This window comes from Manis pentadactyla, chromosome 7, assembly GCF_030020395.1.
Source record: "Manis pentadactyla isolate mManPen7 chromosome 7, mManPen7.hap1, whole genome shotgun sequence".
Classification (NCBI taxonomy): Eukaryota; Metazoa; Chordata; class Mammalia; order Pholidota; family Manidae; genus Manis; species Manis pentadactyla.
The window spans coordinates 108285712-108305935 of NC_080025.1; the positions used below are offsets into that span (position 1 = coordinate 108285712).

The 20224-nt window shown below is 41.0% G+C and overlaps 1 protein-coding gene across 1 annotated transcript in view; it reads right to left on the reverse strand.

Annotated features, from left to right (window-relative positions):
* AOAH (acyloxyacyl hydrolase) overlaps positions 1–20224 on the reverse strand; it is a 185005-nt gene that overhangs the window by 118367 nt on the left and 46414 nt on the right. Inside the window, exon 5 of the mRNA XM_036897455.2 lies at positions 3771–3827. Within this exon, the coding sequence (XP_036753350.2) occupies positions 3771–3827 (57 nt within the window). The remainder of the gene's footprint in view (positions 1–3770; positions 3828–20224) is intronic.

Here is a 20224-nt window from a genome sequence, read left to right on the forward strand (position 1 = left end):
GCTGGAGCACAGGCACCCACAGGAACGAGTGGACCGTGGGAGGAGGAGACAGTACGACAAGCCTAGGATGCTGCAGGGCGCCGTGTCGTGAGGGCAGTGGGGAATCCTCAGAGGAGTTAAGCAGAGGGATCATGTTTGTATTCCAGAAAGATATTTCCGAAGCTGAGAGGATGGCCTGGAGGAGGCAAGATGGGGTAGAGAGACCTGTTGTCAGATAAAGACCTTGAGCCTGCTCTCAGGATTTCTAATCTCAGCACGATGGCGTTTGGAGCCGAAAAATTCTTTGTTGTGGGGCTGTCCTGTACATGGTAGGTTGCTTAGCAGCATATCCGGTGTCTAGCCACCAGGTGCCAGCAGCCCTCAGATGGCTCCAGACATTGCTAGAGGTCCAGGGGAAGGGGTGGGGAGACCAAATTTCCATTGGATGGGAACCACTGCTTTAAGGTGGGAGGTGGAGATCATGGTGGAAAGGATGGGTGTTAGGAAGGTGGACACCAGAGACGGGGCAACTAAAATAAGCATTTAGACACACTGTAAAACAATCACCAGCATAAAATTATACCACAGCATTGGTGGTGATTTGGAATTACGGGCACATTAGGAGACCCAATGTTCAAAGTCAGGTTGCAAATATCAAAGTCTATGTTTGCAATACTTCTTTTAATACTTACTTTGGTCTGAAGGCCTTGTCCTGCTTAACCTGGTGATGATGTATAACCAATGATGATAACCAATATGTCAAAAAATTTATATGGGCAGCCTTATAATTACTACACAAGAGGTACAATATAATAAAATGGTGTAACTGCACAGTTGTTTACTGTTAAAGTTGAGCCTGAAGGCTGCAGCTGTCTTTGACAGTCATTGTGCAGAAATTGGGTCTTGATTATCCAGTCCTTTCATCACATAGTGTGGGAAAGACTAACTTTTCCTGTAATTTACTGGCAAAGAGAAGTGAAAAAGAGCAACATTGTAGAAGTCCTCACTGGCTGGCATGTTTGCCAGCCCCTTCTTTTCAGTTTGAACTTTACTAGACAGAGGCAAAATGTGGGCTGTTATTAACTCAGCAATGGATTTAAAATATTGTATCTGGCTGCATGTAATCCCAACTAAAGTGAAAGTTTAAAGTCTGGGCTGTCCCTGAGCACAGGAGTCATGCAGTGTCTTCATTTTGCCATATATTTAACTAGTGTCTGCTTGCATCCTGAGCTTTCCCACACCCTGGGATGTTAACTAAATACAGAACAACACATAGGGGTTGAAAAAGGAAAATGTGGTGAAAAGGGTAAACAGAAGGTCAAAGGGGGAAAGTAATCACTCTTTCATATACAACCAACTTGAAATTAAAACTGTATGGTGAAGCACTTTTCGACTCTTGTGTATTATTGGACCTGGATTTAATTGGACTGGGTCAGAACTTGGACAGCAGAAGTTTTTAAAGGTTTTCCAGATGATTCTATTGAGTAGATAGGTCGGTGACCAGGGTTGTCATGTACAGCTGCACAGGTCGTGCATAGTACAATTCTAACATCCACATATTCAAATTGTGGTGAATGGCATGAATTTGACTTGATCTCCATGGTGTTTCCTGAATTTTAGTACTAAGGAGGTCTCACTGAGAGCTATTAGCATAGTGCAAAGGGTAGGAACTTTAAAGTAGCTAGATCTGGATTAAAATGATGGCTTTCTCACTTCCTAGCCATGTGGAATGAGTGAATTACTTATGTATCTGATCCTTAGCCTTCTCATCTGTTAAATAGGGTTGTTAACAAAAGTATGCTATCTACTTTGTAGGAGTTTTCATGAGAATTAAGTAAATAGATTTCATAACTCAGGTACTCTATGCCCTTAGATTCTCAGTATGCTGTCAAGGCTATGTAAAGTCCCCCCGAGGAGTCTCTTAGGACCTCATCAAGATGCAGCTCTTCCCTGGAACATTTGATTCCCTTCAACAATTCTCTACTTCTCCAGCCTTGGTTCTGTCTGCACAGTCTGACAGGCTGTGCTGAAGTGATATGCGGCCTACTGTGTGTTGCTTTCTGCATCCTGGCTAGCTCTGCAGTAATAACAACCATCACAATGGAATTAACTACAGCAATATCCTCCAAGCAGTTTTTCAGAGATACTTATTTGCATTTTATGACTTTTTTTTTCCTTGATAGCTTTAATCTGGAGAGTAAATAAATTGGAAGAGGATTTCAAGGCGTTTTATATTGTTGAATTGTTCAGTAGAATTCTTTTTTTTTGGCATCCTGCAAGGAATTACTGGAATCCTGCCTCATGAATTATTCTTGCAATTCTGGTGACAGAAATGAAAAATTGTAAAATCCTAATTAGCCTTTGAGTTAATGCCAAGGCAGTTTGTGCAAGTGAAGTAAACAATACCCTGAGAATAAATTTTTAGATGCATGTTGAGAAGAATAAAGGAATTGTATTATTCTCCAGTTCTGTTTACAGTTCTGAAGGTGGTCAAGGGTTTTATGTGGTGATTCCTTTCCTTGTTCAATGACTTAGGCAGGTTAGCTAAAATGGCTGTTGTTGGCCTTTAATTACTCACTGAATTAAATAATGATTGGTGATGCAGACAATGTGATTGATTAATCAATTGTATAGAAATGCCTGCATATTGCCATTCACCATGTATCAACCTTGCACATCAAAACCCATATGCCCCCCACAAGTAGGGTTGCCAGATAAAATATACACTGGACATAGTTATACTAAAAAAATTATTCATTGTTTATCTGAGACCCAAATTTAATTGGGCATCGTCTATTTTTAGTGGCTAAATCTGGCAAGCTGAGCCATGAGGGATTTTCTTTCCCTTTATTTCCATCTTACCAAATTAATACTACCTCAAATGTATTGCATCAGGGTGAATGATGAGCTGGGTCAGCAGAGAGAAGCCATGGACGGACAAGGGCCATGCACTCATCTCTGAAAGACCCAGAATGCTTCCTTACTCCCTGGGTCTTTAGCTTCATGGGACATGCCATTCTTTAAAGGTTTACTCTTCTGCTTCCTTTTCAATTGGGGCTGATTTACAACCAGGGCTTAAGTCAAATACTTGACTCTGTGGTAACTGCTTTAATCTAAACTTTCTCTTTGTTGAATAAAATTAGTATTTCAAAGAGGACGCCTTAGGGGAGAGGAATAATAATGGTGATGATTTTAGCTAGCATTTTTTGAGTGCTTCCAGGCACTCCACACACATCAACTCTGTGGGTCCTGATATCCACGCTTGGAGAATGCAACTATTACTGTCTCTATCTTACTGTCAGGAAAACTGAGGCCCAGCTAAGTTCTCATATTTGGAAATTGGAGCAGCAGGAAGATACAATCTCCTCCAAAATAGCCTACTGGTGAGCAGCAGCTCTCAGCTGTGAGTGCCGGAGGACATTTCCCATCAGGAGAAGTTTTTGGCTGTCACAATCAGGGAGGGGCGGAGGGTGCTACCGGCATCTAGTGGATGGAGGACAAGGATGCCACAGTGCACAGGACAGCCCCCACAACACAGAATTATCCAGCCCCAAATCCAAAAGGTTTATCCACTCCTCAGTAGTGCTGAGGTTAAGAAATGCTGCAATGGATACAAGGGAGGAAAAAAAGAAGAGGAAGAACTCATATTCCTGCTTCTCCTTCCTGATGCAGCCACGGCTGTTGTGGTTTTGTGTCCAAAGTAGCACCTGGTCTTTGGAGTGTGAGAGCAGGGGGCAGAGAGAGGTGAACGCCCCAAGGAAAACGTTGCATTCTACCCATTTGTTGCTTACCAGAGTCGGAGATTTCTTCATAATCTGCCTTGCCTTCTCCAGCGTAAATTTCCATGCCTTGTATAAAAACAAAGTTAGACCACATCACAAGTTGTGTCTCATCTTTTCTTTCTATGTCTTTTCTAAAGATAGGATTTTAAAGTGGGTAAGTTTGCAATGAAGAAATTACTCCATAAATTTGTGATAAAATAAATCACAAGAAGGCAATTTCATGTTAATAACTATCTTTATTAAGGGATTTACTCTGTGCCAGATGCCATGCTAAGTACTTGGCAAACATTATCTTATTTAATCTTCACAAGAGCTCTGAGAGGTATGACCTTTTTACAGATGAGGCAATTGAGATGCAGAAAAACTAACAAACTTGGTGAAGAGCACAGAACCAGTGTCTGGCAGAGACGCACTCTGAACCTCTGTCTCCTTGCCTGCTATGCTATGCTCATCTCCCTAAGCAACTTCTCCTTGTGTCTGAAAGCCCCATGGCAGGAGGCGATTAATAGTCAAGCTAGGTGCCATGTGCCACAGTGCTGAAGAACAGCTGACTACTGCCATGCAAGGTAATACTCCATCTTCCCTTCACTAACCCTTCTCCTGGTCACACATCCCCATCTGTCAATCACCTTCTGAATTTACAGCGCAAGTATAGAGTTAGCTAATTATTGCCAAAAACTATTGTTATGGAACTCCATATTTGTGCATTTGTGGGAGGGTTGGGGGAAAAGTAATCCTGGGCTGGGGGTGGGAAGTGGGGAGTATTTGCTGCCAACTCTGCTTCCCAGAGCTTTTGATGGACTCATAGCACAGGAAAGTGGTGAGGGCCCTGGAGATCTGGTGGTGAACAGGCATCCCTGCCCTCCCAGAGTTTCCAGGCTGGCAAGGGGACAGACCACGAATTAGTACAGTAAGCAGAAGTGAGGTGGAACAGAGACAGGGCCTTGGCAACATCTTCCTAGGAGCGGCCATTGGATCTCCTAGACGAAGCCAATTTGATTTTAATCCAACTCAGTTCTCTGGTGGGAATGAATGTTTAATGAGAGATAGACCAGCAAAAAAAAAAACTTGTCCAGGGCTGTGCCAAATGCCTTCTGACCCCCTTAGGGCTGGGTGTGACTGCCGCGTCTGGGTGCTCCCTGGAAGGCTGAGCGCAGGTTCATCTGGACCTGGCTTGACCAGAGCATCACTTTCTCGTACAGTTCTAGTGCACTAATGCCAACATAAAAGAGTGAATCAAGATAAAGGCCTGATTTTTTTTCCCCTAAAGAAAATGGATGTAAGGATTCAAAGACCTTTGGAAAGGCTAATTTGTTTGCTTGTCTTAATGACAAGCAAAGGGGGTGAATTGTAAGCAATGTGCAAATGAAGGTAATTGCTTTCTCTCCTTGGTAACCTCTTTACTATCAGTAATCTAGTGTTTAAGCCATCATTCCCAAAGTATGAGGACCACTTCCAACTTCTGAAAAATTGCAACCCCAGGGTGCCACTGTAATCAGAGGTTGGAGAGAAAGTTTGGGATTAGATCATGGGCTGGATATAAAACTCTTCTGGTTGGGAGCCATAATGATGTTTATGACTCAGCTAGAGCAATCATCTGAGGCCTAAGCTGATTCTCCATCAACAATGGGGTGCTTGGCTTTGGAAGTGCTCGGTTGATCTTAAAATTTGTTATGGTCAAATCTTTCCAGCTTCTCATTACTTTCTCCCTTTGGTTATAGTGTCTCTTATTCCAGCTCAAGTCCCCTTCAGAGTCTATTTAACACTCTCATGAATGGATTGCTGAGGAAGCTATCACACAGGCTCACAGAGCTATAAGCCCTTAGCGTGTGGGGTTATAGTCCCAAGAACCATGGGTATGGAGATTGGGTGCCTTTACTCAAGAACTTGGAAAATTCAAGTACAATGTGGCACCATGCCCTAGTAGTCTACAGAAGGGAAGAGGCCAGTTCTTTACTTGATTATCAGAACACACAGTAGCATATATCCATGGGGGCTTGTGAAACACTTTTGTCTAGAATGGTTTAGGTGTTCATTTGAGCCAGAACCAGCCCAAAGTCTTCAGGCAAGAGGAGGGGCTTTGTGACTCCTGAGTGTTCTTGCCCTCCAGAATGATGCCAGTTCTTGACCCTGGGCTCTGAGCAGTTTGGATGATGGAAGAGCAGGGGCCAAGCATTTACTGCCACCAGGTATTGGGCAAAGGGGTGCCATGGTAGGTTTTCTGTTCTGCTAAGCATTAGCTCAATGGAGCCCTGGCAAAGGAAGAAAGTTGTCAAATTTAGCAGTTTGAATGTGGGGGACTTCCATCTTCAGTGGGAACTATTTAAATGTTGTATTGATTACTAGACCATGGTCCCCATTGTTATTTCCTATTTAAAGTGAATTTGGACTCTAGAGTGTTTGAGGGTTTGAATTCTGGCTTTGCCATTTACTAGTCATGGGTTCTTGGGCAATTTGCTTAAGCTTTCTGTGGCTCAATTTCCTCATCTGCAAAATGGGGATGATAATAAGCATTTTTTTTTGTGAGGATTGAACAGAATAGTAGTTAGAATAGTGCCTTGCATGGAGTAAGCATAACATTAGTGTTAACGACAATTGGTGTTTTTATTTTGGATTGTTATGTCACCAACATGCAGCTGAAAACATTGTAATTACAACACCAGCTTACACAAATGTATGCTATTTTTTGATGATCTTGAAAACTACCCTGAGAGGAAAGTATTATTTTCCCCATTTTACAGATAAGAAAACAAATGCTCAGTGGTTACATAATTTAACCATGGCCACTTTGCAAGCAGAGCTGATGGAAACCAAGTCTCTAGACTCCAGTTCCTTCTCCAAGAATAAAGTAAGCCTGAAACTTTAACACAAGCAAGAAAATATGACTTAAGAGCTTTCCCCAAGGCTTAGGAGAATGGCAAGTGTCACTCACATGGAGTGTGGCTGATCTAATGCAGAGGACCACATGGCAGAGGAAAGAAGGAAAAAACTGGCTTTGTGCTGGGGACCTAGCCACCTATGTGGAAATTCATGTTAGCCAGGTACAAGCATAGCAGCAAGTCTATGACTGATAATGAAAGGAGAAAAAATATTCAGTCATTTCTTTGTGCAATTATTCATTCTATTTATTTATTCCACAAATATTTATTGAGTGTCTGTATTGTGCCATGAATAATATATTAGGTATATAACAGTGAATGAGACATAATCCTCAGCAAGACTTTTATATCCTGGGAGAGAAGACTGACAGTAAATGGTAATGAGAATAAATGTAGAAAAAGTTAAGTAATAATTACTATTATCCTTATTTTATAGATGAGGTAAACTGAGGCTTAGAGTGGATAAAAATACTTGCCCAAAGCCACAGGTAGGTGTGCTAGAAAAGAAATTCATTGTTGTTTTAAGTTTTAAAAGTTTGGGAAGTCTGTGAATTAAATGCCCCTCTGGGAGAGCCACAACACACACTGGCATCTTCACTTTGAGCCACCTTGTGGTAAAGAATACTATTTAGAAAGGCACTTCCCAAACATTCAAATATTTCAGCTAAAAACACACCGCACTGTATTGACTGTGATGGGAAAACATGTAAACAATACAGTGTACAGGGGATGCTTCAGAACTCAATATGATTTCCTTTGACATTTAGTACTGATATATTGGAAAATACACTCTCAGTAATTGGACCTCTCAGGTTCTGTGATGCTAAAGAATTGAATTCCAGGACACTTAGGAATGAAGTAAGGAAAAATAGTACTTTTAGGCATGAGTTTCTACAGTGAACAATTTTAGTGATCATGTTCTCTGCTATCAATTATAATAGCAGTAGATTTAAAAATTACAGAAAGTGTCTTTTGTTCACTGCACACTCTGACAGCAGTGACAGGTTCCCACAAAGGAGAAAGCCCCTGGGAAGAGAAATGATGATTTAGACATGTGTTTTTTATTGTTGAAGAGCAGGCATATGTGAAGGGAGTCTGGGGGAAGGGAGAAGATCACTGACTCCCAATCTTTTCTAGAAGTTTATTAAGATGGGTTGTTCCTTACCCCCAAATTTAATGGTATAAGTTGATTTAAAAACAGAGCAAAATTTGAAAGAAGTTGTCTCCAAGGGCTTGACTGCCCACTGGAGGCAGTAAGTGCATAAATAACTCCAGAAGAAGGTTGACTAGGGGAGCCAAGAGAAAGGGGCGAAAGAAGTTCTGAGGCAATTTCTCTTCCGTAGGAAGTCGAAGGCAGGAAGTACCCTTGCTTAAAAATTTTTATAAATTGGTGGCTGGACTTTGGGTGGAATTGGTGATCTATTATTATATCTACAGTTCATTGTATTCTACAATCGCTATTTTCCAATATGTAGGATAAGAGCTACCAAAGATTAATTTGATTTTCATGTTCTGACATTTCCCAGCTTTGTTGGGCATTTATGACTTAAAGATATTAAGATATGTTGAAAAAATGGAGTCTATTCCATGTCACTTCCTTCTTCAGGGGGAAGAAAAAGAAAGAAAAAAGAAGAGAGAAAGAAAAGAAAGGTAAAAGTAAAAGAAAAAAGTCACTAGCTTTACATTCATTCCCCTTTGTCACTGATATCTCTTCTTCATACATATTTTACCATTAGCTAAATTTTCTTCTTTCCTTTTCCTAGGTAAATTCTGCACTATAGAGCTGTTAGTATCATCAGTATATTTAGTCACACTATTGCTATCTTTTTCCTAAGCTCACACCTTTTAAATGGTACTATTTCTACTCCACATTTTGCAGGATATTATTGTTCACTGATTTTACTACCATCACTTCCACCAGTGTCATTCCACACATGTAGAGGTCCCATCAGTCTTGTCCAATGTTACACAGTTAATCATTTTATATTAGCTTCCTATTGTTGCTTTGACAAATTACTACAAATTTATAGACTTAAAACAACACAAGTTTATTCTTTCATAGTTCCGGAGGTCAGAAGTCCCAAATGAGTCTAGGAGGCTAAAATCAGGTGTGGGTAGGGCTTCCTCCTGCAGAATCTGTTCCTTGCCCTGCAGCTGCATGCACTCCTTGGCTGATGGCCTCATTGCCCTACATCTCTGGGCACATTTTCTTCTCACACTCTGATCCTCCTGCCTTTTCCTTATAAGAATCCTTGTGACTATATCAGGCTCATCCAGATAACTTCCCATCTACAGATCCTTAACCTAATAAGCCTGCAAAGTCCTTTTTGCCATGTGAGGTAACATTCACAGATTCTGGGGATTAGGATGTGGACCTCTTTGAGGAGCCACTGTTCTATATACTACACTGTTCACTCAACAAGTACTTATTGATCTGTTAATACGTAAAGGCTCTGGGATATTCACAGGGAACAGCATGTGAGTTTTGAGGAATAAAACAGCCAGATTATCTGCGCTCATGGAATTTACACTCTAACAGAAGGAGATATTGAATAATAATTTTACAATTATTTAGTTGATTGTGCAATTGTTTAAATATAATTGTAATAAATTCTGGAAGGATGGAATGCAATGAAAGGAGAGGAATCCTGGAAGACCTGGCTTAACTTGGGGCATCAGGAAAAACTTAGAGGAAAGGACTTCTGAGCTGCATTCTGCTGAGGGTGATTATTTAGGTGAAGATGAGGGCCAAGAGTGGATGCTGGGAGACCAGTGACAAAAACTTTAAAATTCAAAGTATTTTTAGAATGGCTTGAATTCACTAGGGTCATTAGTTTTTCTTGAGCTAAGGGTAGAAGGAAGCGTATTCTCAAGAAAGAAATAGTTATGATTTTTTTTAAACTTCTTAAAAGTAGGCAAGAAACATTTTCAAATTTGAATATCATGTAAGTTTCTTCCTTGGAATCATTTATTTCTCCTATTGGTCTGAAGTTGGGGATAACTTAACATTTGCCTTATTGTATCCTTTGAAGATCCTTGAGATCTTTCTATGAGTTTAATGACTCCCAAATAGTCTCTAAACAGGTTTAAGTAGATAAATTCTTTAAGATTCCAAATATGGGATTAAACCAAACTAAACTTGGAATCTCTGTCAAGATCCATTGAAATGCTCTGAGAGATGACTGAACAGTAGATTGTACATCCAAGAAACACACAGTGTTTAATCCTTTCCTCAGTTTTGTTAGAGTTTTAAACCTTCAAGTCTTCAGGGAGCAGTTTAATTTAGTAGTCTCTACTATTTAAAGTCTTTCCGTTTCTGTGATAATTTCTTGTCTAAATGACCTTCAAAGAGATTTGTGAAAATACATAAGAGGCAGAGGAATATCCTTTAATTTTCACTTTTTTGATTATGAGAAAGGAATCAGTATTTCTCCTTACATTTTGGTTCTTGATCTTTTCCTTTAAGTCAGTTGTTTGTGGCCTTTGCTCATTTGTTTCATTTTATAAGAGCTCTTTGAATCATGGAGAAAACAATTCTTTGGATAGCAGATTAAAAAACATTTTCTCAACTTGCCATTTGTCTTCTGACTGTCTGTGTATGGGAGGTTTCAACTGCTTAGATGTATTCATAGTTCCCTTTGTGACTTTCGTATCACAAATTAAAAATAAAATTTCTAAGGTTTTTCTTCTTTTACGGTTCCATTCTTATGATTCAACCTCCAATTCATTTGGAGTTTATTTTGCTATAAGATAAGTATCTCATAGATAAGCATCTTGCTTAAATTTCATTACCAGAAGGCAAATCTTTGGTTCCATCCATTTATTGAATAAGCCAGTGTTTTACCACTGATTTGAAATGCTATTTTAATAAAAAACAAGAATCTCAAATGCATTTGGGTTTATTTTTAGGCACTATATTGTGTTCCATTTTAAGCTGACTTTTCTGCATGTAAAAGGCTATATTCCCCTGTCATTTATCTCATTGTTCAAAATTCTCTGAGATGTTTAAAGAGGAACTTTAAAAACATTGACAAGAAAACAACTCCACAACCCACAGTTTGCTTGAATTTTGATTTCTCACCTGTACAATTAGGATAATGGAATAACCTTGCAGTTGTGTGGGAGGATTTTAGATGATGTATGACAAGTACTTAGTCTAGTTTTTGGTATGCTGGAGCCACTCAAATTGTGATTGTCATTGCTTTTCCTTTTTCAGCCCCTAATGTGTACCTATCATACAAGAGGAGCTCAGTAAGTGTACATTACAAGAATAAAAGAATCACTGTCTATGCCTTAAAAGCCTGTCAATTTCGCCCAAGATCCTTCAGACCCTGGTACCATTTCTGGTCTCAGTTACCAAAGATATAGTGTCTTCTAAGCACAGACATGGGTTTATTGTAGCTCTGGGGGGAAGGGTGTTCCCGCCCAGAGTGAGTACCCTATGAAACTGGTGAAACTGAAATAAGTAAAGGGAAAGGGTTGGTTTGGAAAAAGGCTCTTAGTCCTTACAGTTGCTAGCCAGGGTCAGCTCTGTCCATCTCCTCCAGCGGCTGCTCAGCTAGCACTCCCCTTCCTCCACCTGTCCCTTCTGGCAGGAACTCCATGGGCAGGTCCTTAGAGACTGGCAGATACCAGACCATGTGCAAACCAGGAATGGAGGGGAGAAAAGAATGGGCATTTTCTCTCCACCTCTTGCCGGGGATCCACTGGAGGATGCAGCTGTAAACATCCATTGATATGTAAATGGCTAATGCTAGGTGGGAGATTCTGGAATTTCTGCCATCTACTTTGGAAAACTTTAAGTCTTCCAGAATATTAAGGTACACAGCAAAATGTTTCAAAGTTGCGGGTTATTCTTTTTTGAATGTATGTTCCCTTCAAATATATCATTTGATTTTCTAATGATTCATCAAGTCACAGTTGAAGATCAGCCATCACTCAAGAAGAAAATTTTCTTAACTTCAAACTCTGATAACCACACAAGCGGCTTCCTTCTTATTTAATATTTTTTTCTACTAGCTTGGCTATGTGAGAAAACACACATACTCTACAGAATTAGAGTGGCAGACAGGGGAAGAGCAAATACAGTCTGGAGAGTTTGACCAGACAACCAAATAGGGAGAGCAGTTTAATTATTTCTATTTAGTTTAGATTTTGAGCTGTTATTTTGCTAGAATTCCCATAGCAGTAGCCATGGAGGTTCCAATATAATGATGATGACCCAGGAAGTAATTTCCTTTCCCTGTTTGACACAGAGATTTCTGGTAAACTGAGACACTTAATTCATTTTTATTTTCCATGCACCTGCCTAAAAAAAGCAAGTCATAGCAACAATGCTAAAAGTACAACTGCAGATATCAGAGATCTGTATCTTGTAAATCAGAGATCGATTAAAGAAATCTATCCCAATACACACGCCCGCATGCACATACACACACACCATACTGAACAAAATGGAACTCAGGATTAGAGATTGCTTTTCTTGAATAAAAACAAGAAAAATTGCTGGTTACTAGAGGGTATTTTGGTTTTAAATAAAGGAGACTCTAAACTCAATTCTTTTGCCAATTCAGTCTTATTGCTCACTCACTGATTTATTTTTTCAATCACCTTTGAAACTGAATTAAAATGACCTCTTTGATTCCAGGAATGGTGATAGTCTCAGGAAATATGTCTCAGAAAATCAGTCAAGTTGGGGGCTCCTAGTATAATGACCCTAGGCTGTGGCAACAGGGGAGTAAGTCAAAGATGCCTCTCTGGGTGATAAGTATAGCCTTGGTCAGAAAGGAGGACAGGAAAGGACAGAACCGATGCCCGTAATGAGTCATCTGGAAGATTAGCAGTAGGAAAGGCCCAAATCTAAATAAACGAACCAAAACATCTTAGGTGTGTCTGTTAAAAAGATAAAGAAGGCAATATGCTGAGAGTGCAGACACCAGTAAGTGCTGGGAGGGAATGTAGAGATAAGGAGCGTTATGAAGGCAACAGTGTCCTATTAATAGATAAAACTGGGTTCAAATGTTAGCCCATTTATTCAGCACACATTTACTGGCACCTGTAGTGTGCCAGCCCCGTACCACGCAGTGAGCATAGAGAACTGGGTTAGGGATAGTCCCAGCTTTACAACTCATAGTCCAGCAGTCTATCTAATAAAGATAGACATTTAAAACTAGTGACAAAAATGCAACATAGAAAGTGTAACGATAGCTGTAAGTAGATACTCCCTTAATGACAATGTATGTAGATACTCCCTTAATGTCATGAGACAGGGAGGAAGGGAGTCTAACCCTCCCTGGAGTAGGAGCATGGGTGTCAAGGAGTTTCTTGGGAAAGGTGACAACTGAGCTGGGTCTTAAAGGATGACTCAGGAAAAGGCATTACAGACCTCAGGGAAAATAGAGCAAAGCAGGAAGGAAGTGAGAACCAGGGGATGTGAGGGGAGTGATTAGTGCTGTGCTGCTGAAGAGAAGGGCATGAGGCGGTTCCTCAAAGAACAAGGCTGGAGAGGTAGGGCCCGGCCAGCTCCGGGAGCTTGGACTTTGTCCTGACACCGATCGATGGCTTTGAAGGGATTTAGGCAGGGAAGGGATACTGGTCAGACTTGCACTTTGGAAACATCTTGTGGGTTCCTGGATTTGAGGGGTTCAAAGTTGGAGGTAGAGATATCAGGAAGTTGCTGCAGGAATTAGGAATGTGAAACTTCCAAATTAGGCAGGTGGAATCAGGGATGGAGAGCAGGGATAGACTAGAAAGAACAATTTAAGGGGTGAATGGTACTTTCAAAACTGAAGTACAGAACATAGGAGTAGCTGGTGTAGGGAAAACATAATATTCCGGCTGCTGACATGTATGTTCAAAGAGTCTTTGGGACCTGCAGATAAAGAAGTTTATCTGAACGTTATGTACTGGCTGAAGCTCTGAGGAAAGTTTTAAGCTTCGTTTGTGAGCCTTCATAATAAGAGTAGGCATTGGTACAGTTACAATGATCAGCCACTATTCCAAGAATTTTTACATGTATTAAGTTATGTGATCTTCATATTAGCCCTTGGACTCTACCATACTCCCCATTACACAGATGAAGACACTGAGGCACCAGGAAGTTGGGTGAGATATCTCAGATCACACAGCAAGCAAAGCCACTCGTTCACTGCAGCTGGCCAGCATCGGGATTCACGTGCTTAGCCCTCAGGTCGTCCTGCCTACAGTCATGCAGTGAGAGAGCCTAGAGTGAGCAGAGCCCTGGCTGGCTGGGTCATGAGGCATGGGAAGGGAAGAGTAACCCCTCTAAGGGACACAGTAACTGCAGGAGGAACCATGCAAGGGCTGGGAAGTGTCAGGAGGGCAGTGGTGAGTAGTGTCAAATGCAGCAGATAATGCATGAGATGTGCTTGGGTTTGGTGTTAAGAAACCCACAGCAGGTTGAGAAGCAAATGAGAGGTGAGGGGGAAGCTCTCCCCTTTCCAGATAGTTGGATGCCGCTGTCACTGCTGCTACCATTAGTGCTTATTTAGTGCTTCTTATGTGCAAAGTGCTGTTCTAAAGCTCAATGCCCTGCCCTCCCCTAACCCCATAATAGACATAGGCGCTGGTACGCATGCATGTATGTGTATAAGTACATATAGAGATGTACATTAACTTGTTCAATATTCATAGTAACTTATGACAAGCTATTGTTATCTCCATTTTATAGATGAAGAAACTGAGGCCCAAAGCAACTGAACAACTTGTCTAAGGAGCCAGATAGTAAGACATACAGTGGGGCTTTGAGCCCAGGTAGTCTGGCTCTAAGATCTGTGCTCTTAACCACTGTGTTCAACTGCCCCTCGGTTATAGGCAGGAGGGAAATTTTATTGTAGCTGGAGGGAATTAGAGATCCTGGGAGGTTTATTTTTATATTTAATTTTTGGAAAGGGAGAGATCTGAGTGTTCATAGGCATCCTCATTTTCTCCCTTGAGTGTAAAATAACTTCAGTGCAATTTTGCCCAATTAGTCAGCATACTGTTATAAGAAATCCATTAAAAAAAGGTGACCTCTAAATAGACTGGTGCTAAAACCTCCAGTTTCAGCCTTTCTCAGAGGCCTTACTCCTGGGGAATTGAAGAGTAGAAACCCAGTAAGAGAATTTAAGTTAAAGAACCCATGGGACAAGGGTCAGAAATCAAGGGATGGCTGGAAATCAAGGAATCAAAGATGATGCTAGAAGTAAGTGGAGAAATATGACTGGGTGTCTGGGAGGTCACCACATGACAAAGAAAAGGCCAGTGGCAGAAGAAGAGAGAATACTTGCAGGCTTGTAATGGCATCTGTCAGATTTGGGCCAGGCTTCCATGTAACACCCTTTGAGTGCCCATTAGGAGCTTTGCAGAACAAGGGCAGATGCTCAGGCCTCACTCTGGGAATACTGGGCCAGATGCTGAGCTGGGGCCCCACATATATTTCTGAAAACTGCTTCACATTCCAAAATAAGCTAAACATTTTGCAATCTGGTATTTATTCCATTGAAACAAGATCAGTCCTCACAAGGGAGGAAGTAAAGCAAACACATGTTTAGAACTCTCCTTCCCATCTCATCTTTCATTCAATAAATCTTAAGAAGACCTGCTGTGTGCCAGACACTGTATCGGTCCTGGGAACATGAAAGACATGGCCTGTGTCCTCAAGTGCTGTGAAAGAAACAAAATGCTGTGCGAGATCAGGAAAGAGGACCTTCTTCAGATAGGTTGTTCAGGAAGCTCCGTGTGAAGAGGGGACATTTTGACAGAAACGTGAAGGAGGAGAAGATGTTGGCAATGCAGAGAATCGGAAGAGTTCTAGGCAGAGGGCTCAGGCACAGGGCACCGAGGCAGGCCTGGTGTGCTGGGCCAGCTCTAGCCCCACCTTGAAGATGTTCACCTCCACTCCTATCTCCCAGGGTGAGCCCAGCCCTCCTCTGCTGGGGTCTGGTTCTTCCTTGTACCCTCTGTTAATGCACTTATCTTTTCATCATAATTTGTTTATAAGTCAGCCTCCCCTGTTAGAATTGCTATTTGCATTACTGTTGACTGCCATGTTTTCTCGAGTACTGTCCTACATAATTCATTGTATAAATATTTGCTGGCTGTAAAAAGAAATCAATTATTCTGTAGAAGCCACAGGACTTTAGGCAAGTGTTTCAAGTCTCTAGGCCTTAGCAGACTTAATTATAAAATGGGGGCTCATATCTGGCCTGCACAATTGTGAAGGTTAAAAGAGTTAACTTAGGGTGACTGGGAAGGGGGTTGGCATATGGTAATGGCTTATGAAATGTTCACTGAGCTATGACTGAGTGAAAACTATATGATTTAATTAGTAATGACAAAGTTGGGATACTTGTATAAGATTCTTGAAAAGTAAACTCTTCTTGAAAAATTAAGATTATTTCATTAAAACTAAAACCAAATCTGCCTTTACTTCTCTGGCTCCTCTGAATGTGCTCCAAAAGTATGCTGATGTGAAGATCTGGAGGTTTGAATTCTGAAGGCCTGGGTCTACTCACTAGGTGTGAGACCTGTGTCAAGACCTGGAGCTTCAGCTGCAAAATATATTTGATAATTAAACCTATAAAAGAGAGTTTGTTCCTGTGATAGTAGACTTAAGTTAGAGACATCAGTATAAATCCATGTTCACACATACACAGATATATGTGTACATGCAAATAAATGTATACATGGGTTGTATACATACATGCATTACTAAACTCTCCATAAAGAAAATCTAGAAGCAATGACATCCCAGTAGCAATATGCACATCCAGTTCCCAAATCTTGGTTTCTAAATATCATTTTCCAATAAAAGGAACTAGGTTTCCTTAGAGAAATGGTGGATTTGGGGTACAAGGTGAATACAAAAAGAAGACCCTGGATTATCTTTACTTCTTTACCAGAAAGTAAAGAAGCACAAAAAAGAAAGAAAGAAAGAAAAGAACAGTGGAGACACATCAGTCAAAGGAACATGGGAACAAACCTGAAAGTGCCCCCTATGGCAGATGCTGAAAAACTATGAGCAAGAAAATAAATAACAAAACATTGAATTATAGCCAAAAGTATAAAATACATATACATAAGTCTATACTGAGATACATAAGTGAATAAATAAATAAATAAATGGGGAGAAGAGGCACATCAACTTTGCAGGAAAATTCCAAATAATGTATGTAGATACTCCCTTAATCAGGAGGAGAGTTTGCTGTCCCCAGTCCTGTTGAGTGTGAGTTGAACTTAGTGACTCAGTTCTAAAGAACAGAGACAAGGAAAAGGGAAAATAGTCCACGCAGCAGAGAGCAGGCTGAGGTCCCAGGTCGGGGAAGGAGGGGGCGGGGAGAAAGTGACTTTCCGGTGGGGAAACCTGACAAACACCCCAGAGGGCACATTTTATCCGGGGATGTCATGTGGTACCCCGGATAAAATGTACCTTCTGGGATCATCTTTCCAAAAACCTGTAACTCTAATCAATACAGAGATATCAAAGAAACCCCAATTTGAGGTTTCTTTTGGGACATTTTACAAACATACCTAACCAGTACTCCTGAAAACTGTCAAGGCCATGGAAAAAGTAGGAAAGACTATGAACCTGTACCAGACTAGAGGAGACTAAGGAGACATGTACCTTGATCTCCACGTACCTAGAATCAGATCCTAGAACAGACCGTTAGTGGGAAAACTGGTGAAATCCACACAGACCCTGGAGTTTAGTCACTGGTAATTGTTAGGCTGGAGAAAGGAAAAACAAGGACATGCAAACAGAACAGAACAGAGAGATGCCATAGGGGGAGAACAGACCAGACCCCAAAGTCCATGCCGTATATGGAAAGGGGACAGCTCTCCCTGAATTCCATCCTGATGTGCCAACTAAGACCCAGATGTCAGCCTCCTCCCTCTTGGAAAGAAAAAAGTTTCTAGTTGTCTATTATGTCACCTTTAGCCAATCATACCTCTCCACACCCCCTAGGATAGTTTGCCCACTCCTCCCCCTCCTAATCCCTTATAAGTGCCCCACCTCCCTGACTGGGTGTGACTTCTCTGGCCTCTGGCAAGAAGGCCACAGAACCTCACCCGGTGTTGCCTCTCTTTGCTTGCTTATTTCAGCTAGAATTTATCTTATATATGGTGCTGAAACCCGGGAGGAGTGTGAGCGCGAGACCCCGACTGACCACCGGCGGCCCCGCCCCCTCCTTCCCCGACCTGGGACCTCAGCCTGCTCTCCGCTGAGTGGACTATTTTCCAGTGAGTCCCTCAGTTTCCCCAGTCTGCTTCCCTTCCTAACTCGGTTTCACCTGGTCCATCCGAAATTGTAGCTATGTCCAGGTCCGGGCTTTCAGCCCATCTGTTGCGAGTATCCGGGATACTCGCCCCTGGCCTTGCGGTGGGGGAGACGTCCCTCACCCAGTCTCCCAGGCCGTCTCCCCTGACTTGGTGTGCTTGGGATGCTGGGCGCTCCTCTCAGCGGGATGTTTTTTTGGGAAGTGAGCGCAGACATGAGGAACCAGCCCATGAAAGCAGAGGCTCAGACCCCACTGCGGTGTCTCATTTCTAATCTGGCTACTCTGTTTATCCCGGGAAGTCCACAAACGGAAGTTAGTCTTCCTTTGCTCTGAGGCCGGGCCTCAGTATCCCTTGGACAACCAATCTCGCTGGCCCCCTGAGGGAACTTTTGATTTTAGCCTCCTCACCAACTTAACTAATTACTGCCACCGGAGCAGAAAGTAGAATGAAATCCCATATGTGCAGGCTTTTTGGACTTTGCACTCCTGTCAAAACCTTTATGTTAAGTGTTCTATAACTCAGGTTCTCCTAGCCCGATCTCCAGTTAAAGATTGTCAGCCTCTTACTCTGCTCAGTCCTTCCTTTTCAGATCCGCCAGAAAACCTCAGCCGCCCGCCTCCCTCAGCTCGCAATCCCCTCCCCCTCTCTCCACCACCATCTCTAAGTCCTTTGTCTTCCCAAGTGTCGCCTCCATCATAAAGTCCTGCATTCTCAACCATGCCGTCGTCCTGCTCTCCTCTTCCGGCGGCTGCACCACCCCCTCCCCCTCTCCTTCCACCTTCACCGCCTCTTCCCCCACCGGGACACGCCCCTCCCGCCCTCTAGTTCCAGAAGCCACTGACAAGAAGCTGAGAAGAGAGACGGCAATTAGATATCAGTAACTTAAGTCTTTGTATTGGTTTGTCTATCTGTGTATATGTTTTTATGAAAAAAGTGTTGCTGACTGTAGTCGTTGTATCTCAGTTTGTTCGTTTCTGTGTCTAAGTGTATAAATGAAAATATTTTATTTAAAAACAAGCGCTTGAGAAGATTGAGCATTCTGGAACTTCCAGAGAATCTAGTAGAAAATGTTAAGCATGGGTGCAAATTTGAGTTTGGCTGAGGCGGGCATGTCCTTGTTGTTACCAGCTGCCTAAGTTTACCTAAAGTCATTTAAGTCAGTGTTATCTGCTAAATCTTTTAAGAATAAAATGCTTAAGTGCTTGGCTTTGTCTAACATTCAGTAAAGGTTTTGTAAGTAATCTAGCATAGTTGCTAAAAATAAGTAAACAAGCCTAGCAAATAAATTTTAATAATACTGTATTAATGTATAACAGTATATATATATATGCAAACAGCCTGAGAATTTTTGTAGTAACCAAAATTCTTAAAGTTTGCTAAATTATATAGACATATTTTGTGCCTAATAAGAAATTGTGCTATAAAGCACATTTCCAAAAATGATAATATACATTCATAAATGTATCAATCTGAAGAATGCTAGTGTAACAGTTTACAGTAGCCTATTTTTCAGTGTTCACTGAAGGTTAAAGTAATAGTTTTAAGTTCTGATCAAAACTACTTAAAGTAGTAAGGAAAACATTTCTGCATGCTAAAAAATATGGCTTTTGATAAAAGAAAGTTGTAAAAAGTTTATAGAAGAATTTAATATGGTCATGCTATATAAAATTAAAGCAAATAAGTCTCAGTATCAAGTACACAGCAAAATTAGAATTTTGTTTTCAGTTAAAAAGACAAAGTTTTCTTAACTGCTAGTCAGCTCTTAATATTGAAATATTGCAGGAAGTTCTTCTAATTGTTTTATCAAAGCAGTTTCTTATGCTTAAAGTCTCAGTGAGTTGTCAGAGTCTTTAAGAAAATGAGATCTTAATATTAAAAAGACTAAAAGCTAAACTTTGATAACAACTGTGCAACCTTTATTTGCCTTTGAAGTACTTTGTTGTCATTCTAGTTAATTGGATAAGTATTGCTTCATAGCAACCTTTTAACAACTTCCCAAAATCAAATTCAAAAAAGTGCTTTTGCCTCTAGTTAACTCTGATATTTTCCAGAGGGCCCCTGGAACATGTCAGAGGAATTTTTTTCTCATTGGAGAAAGTATTTGGCTAATTTAGCTTATTTATCTGACATATAATTACCTGCTTAATTACCTAAGAAGCACTGTCAAAAAGAATAATGCTAAACTTTGTTACTGAATGTTTTGTATTACAGAAATATCAGAATTTCCTTATGTCAACTGTCTTACAGTAAGCTCTCATCAGATCTTTAACCATTGTCATTTATAAGTCTTTCATTATTTACAGT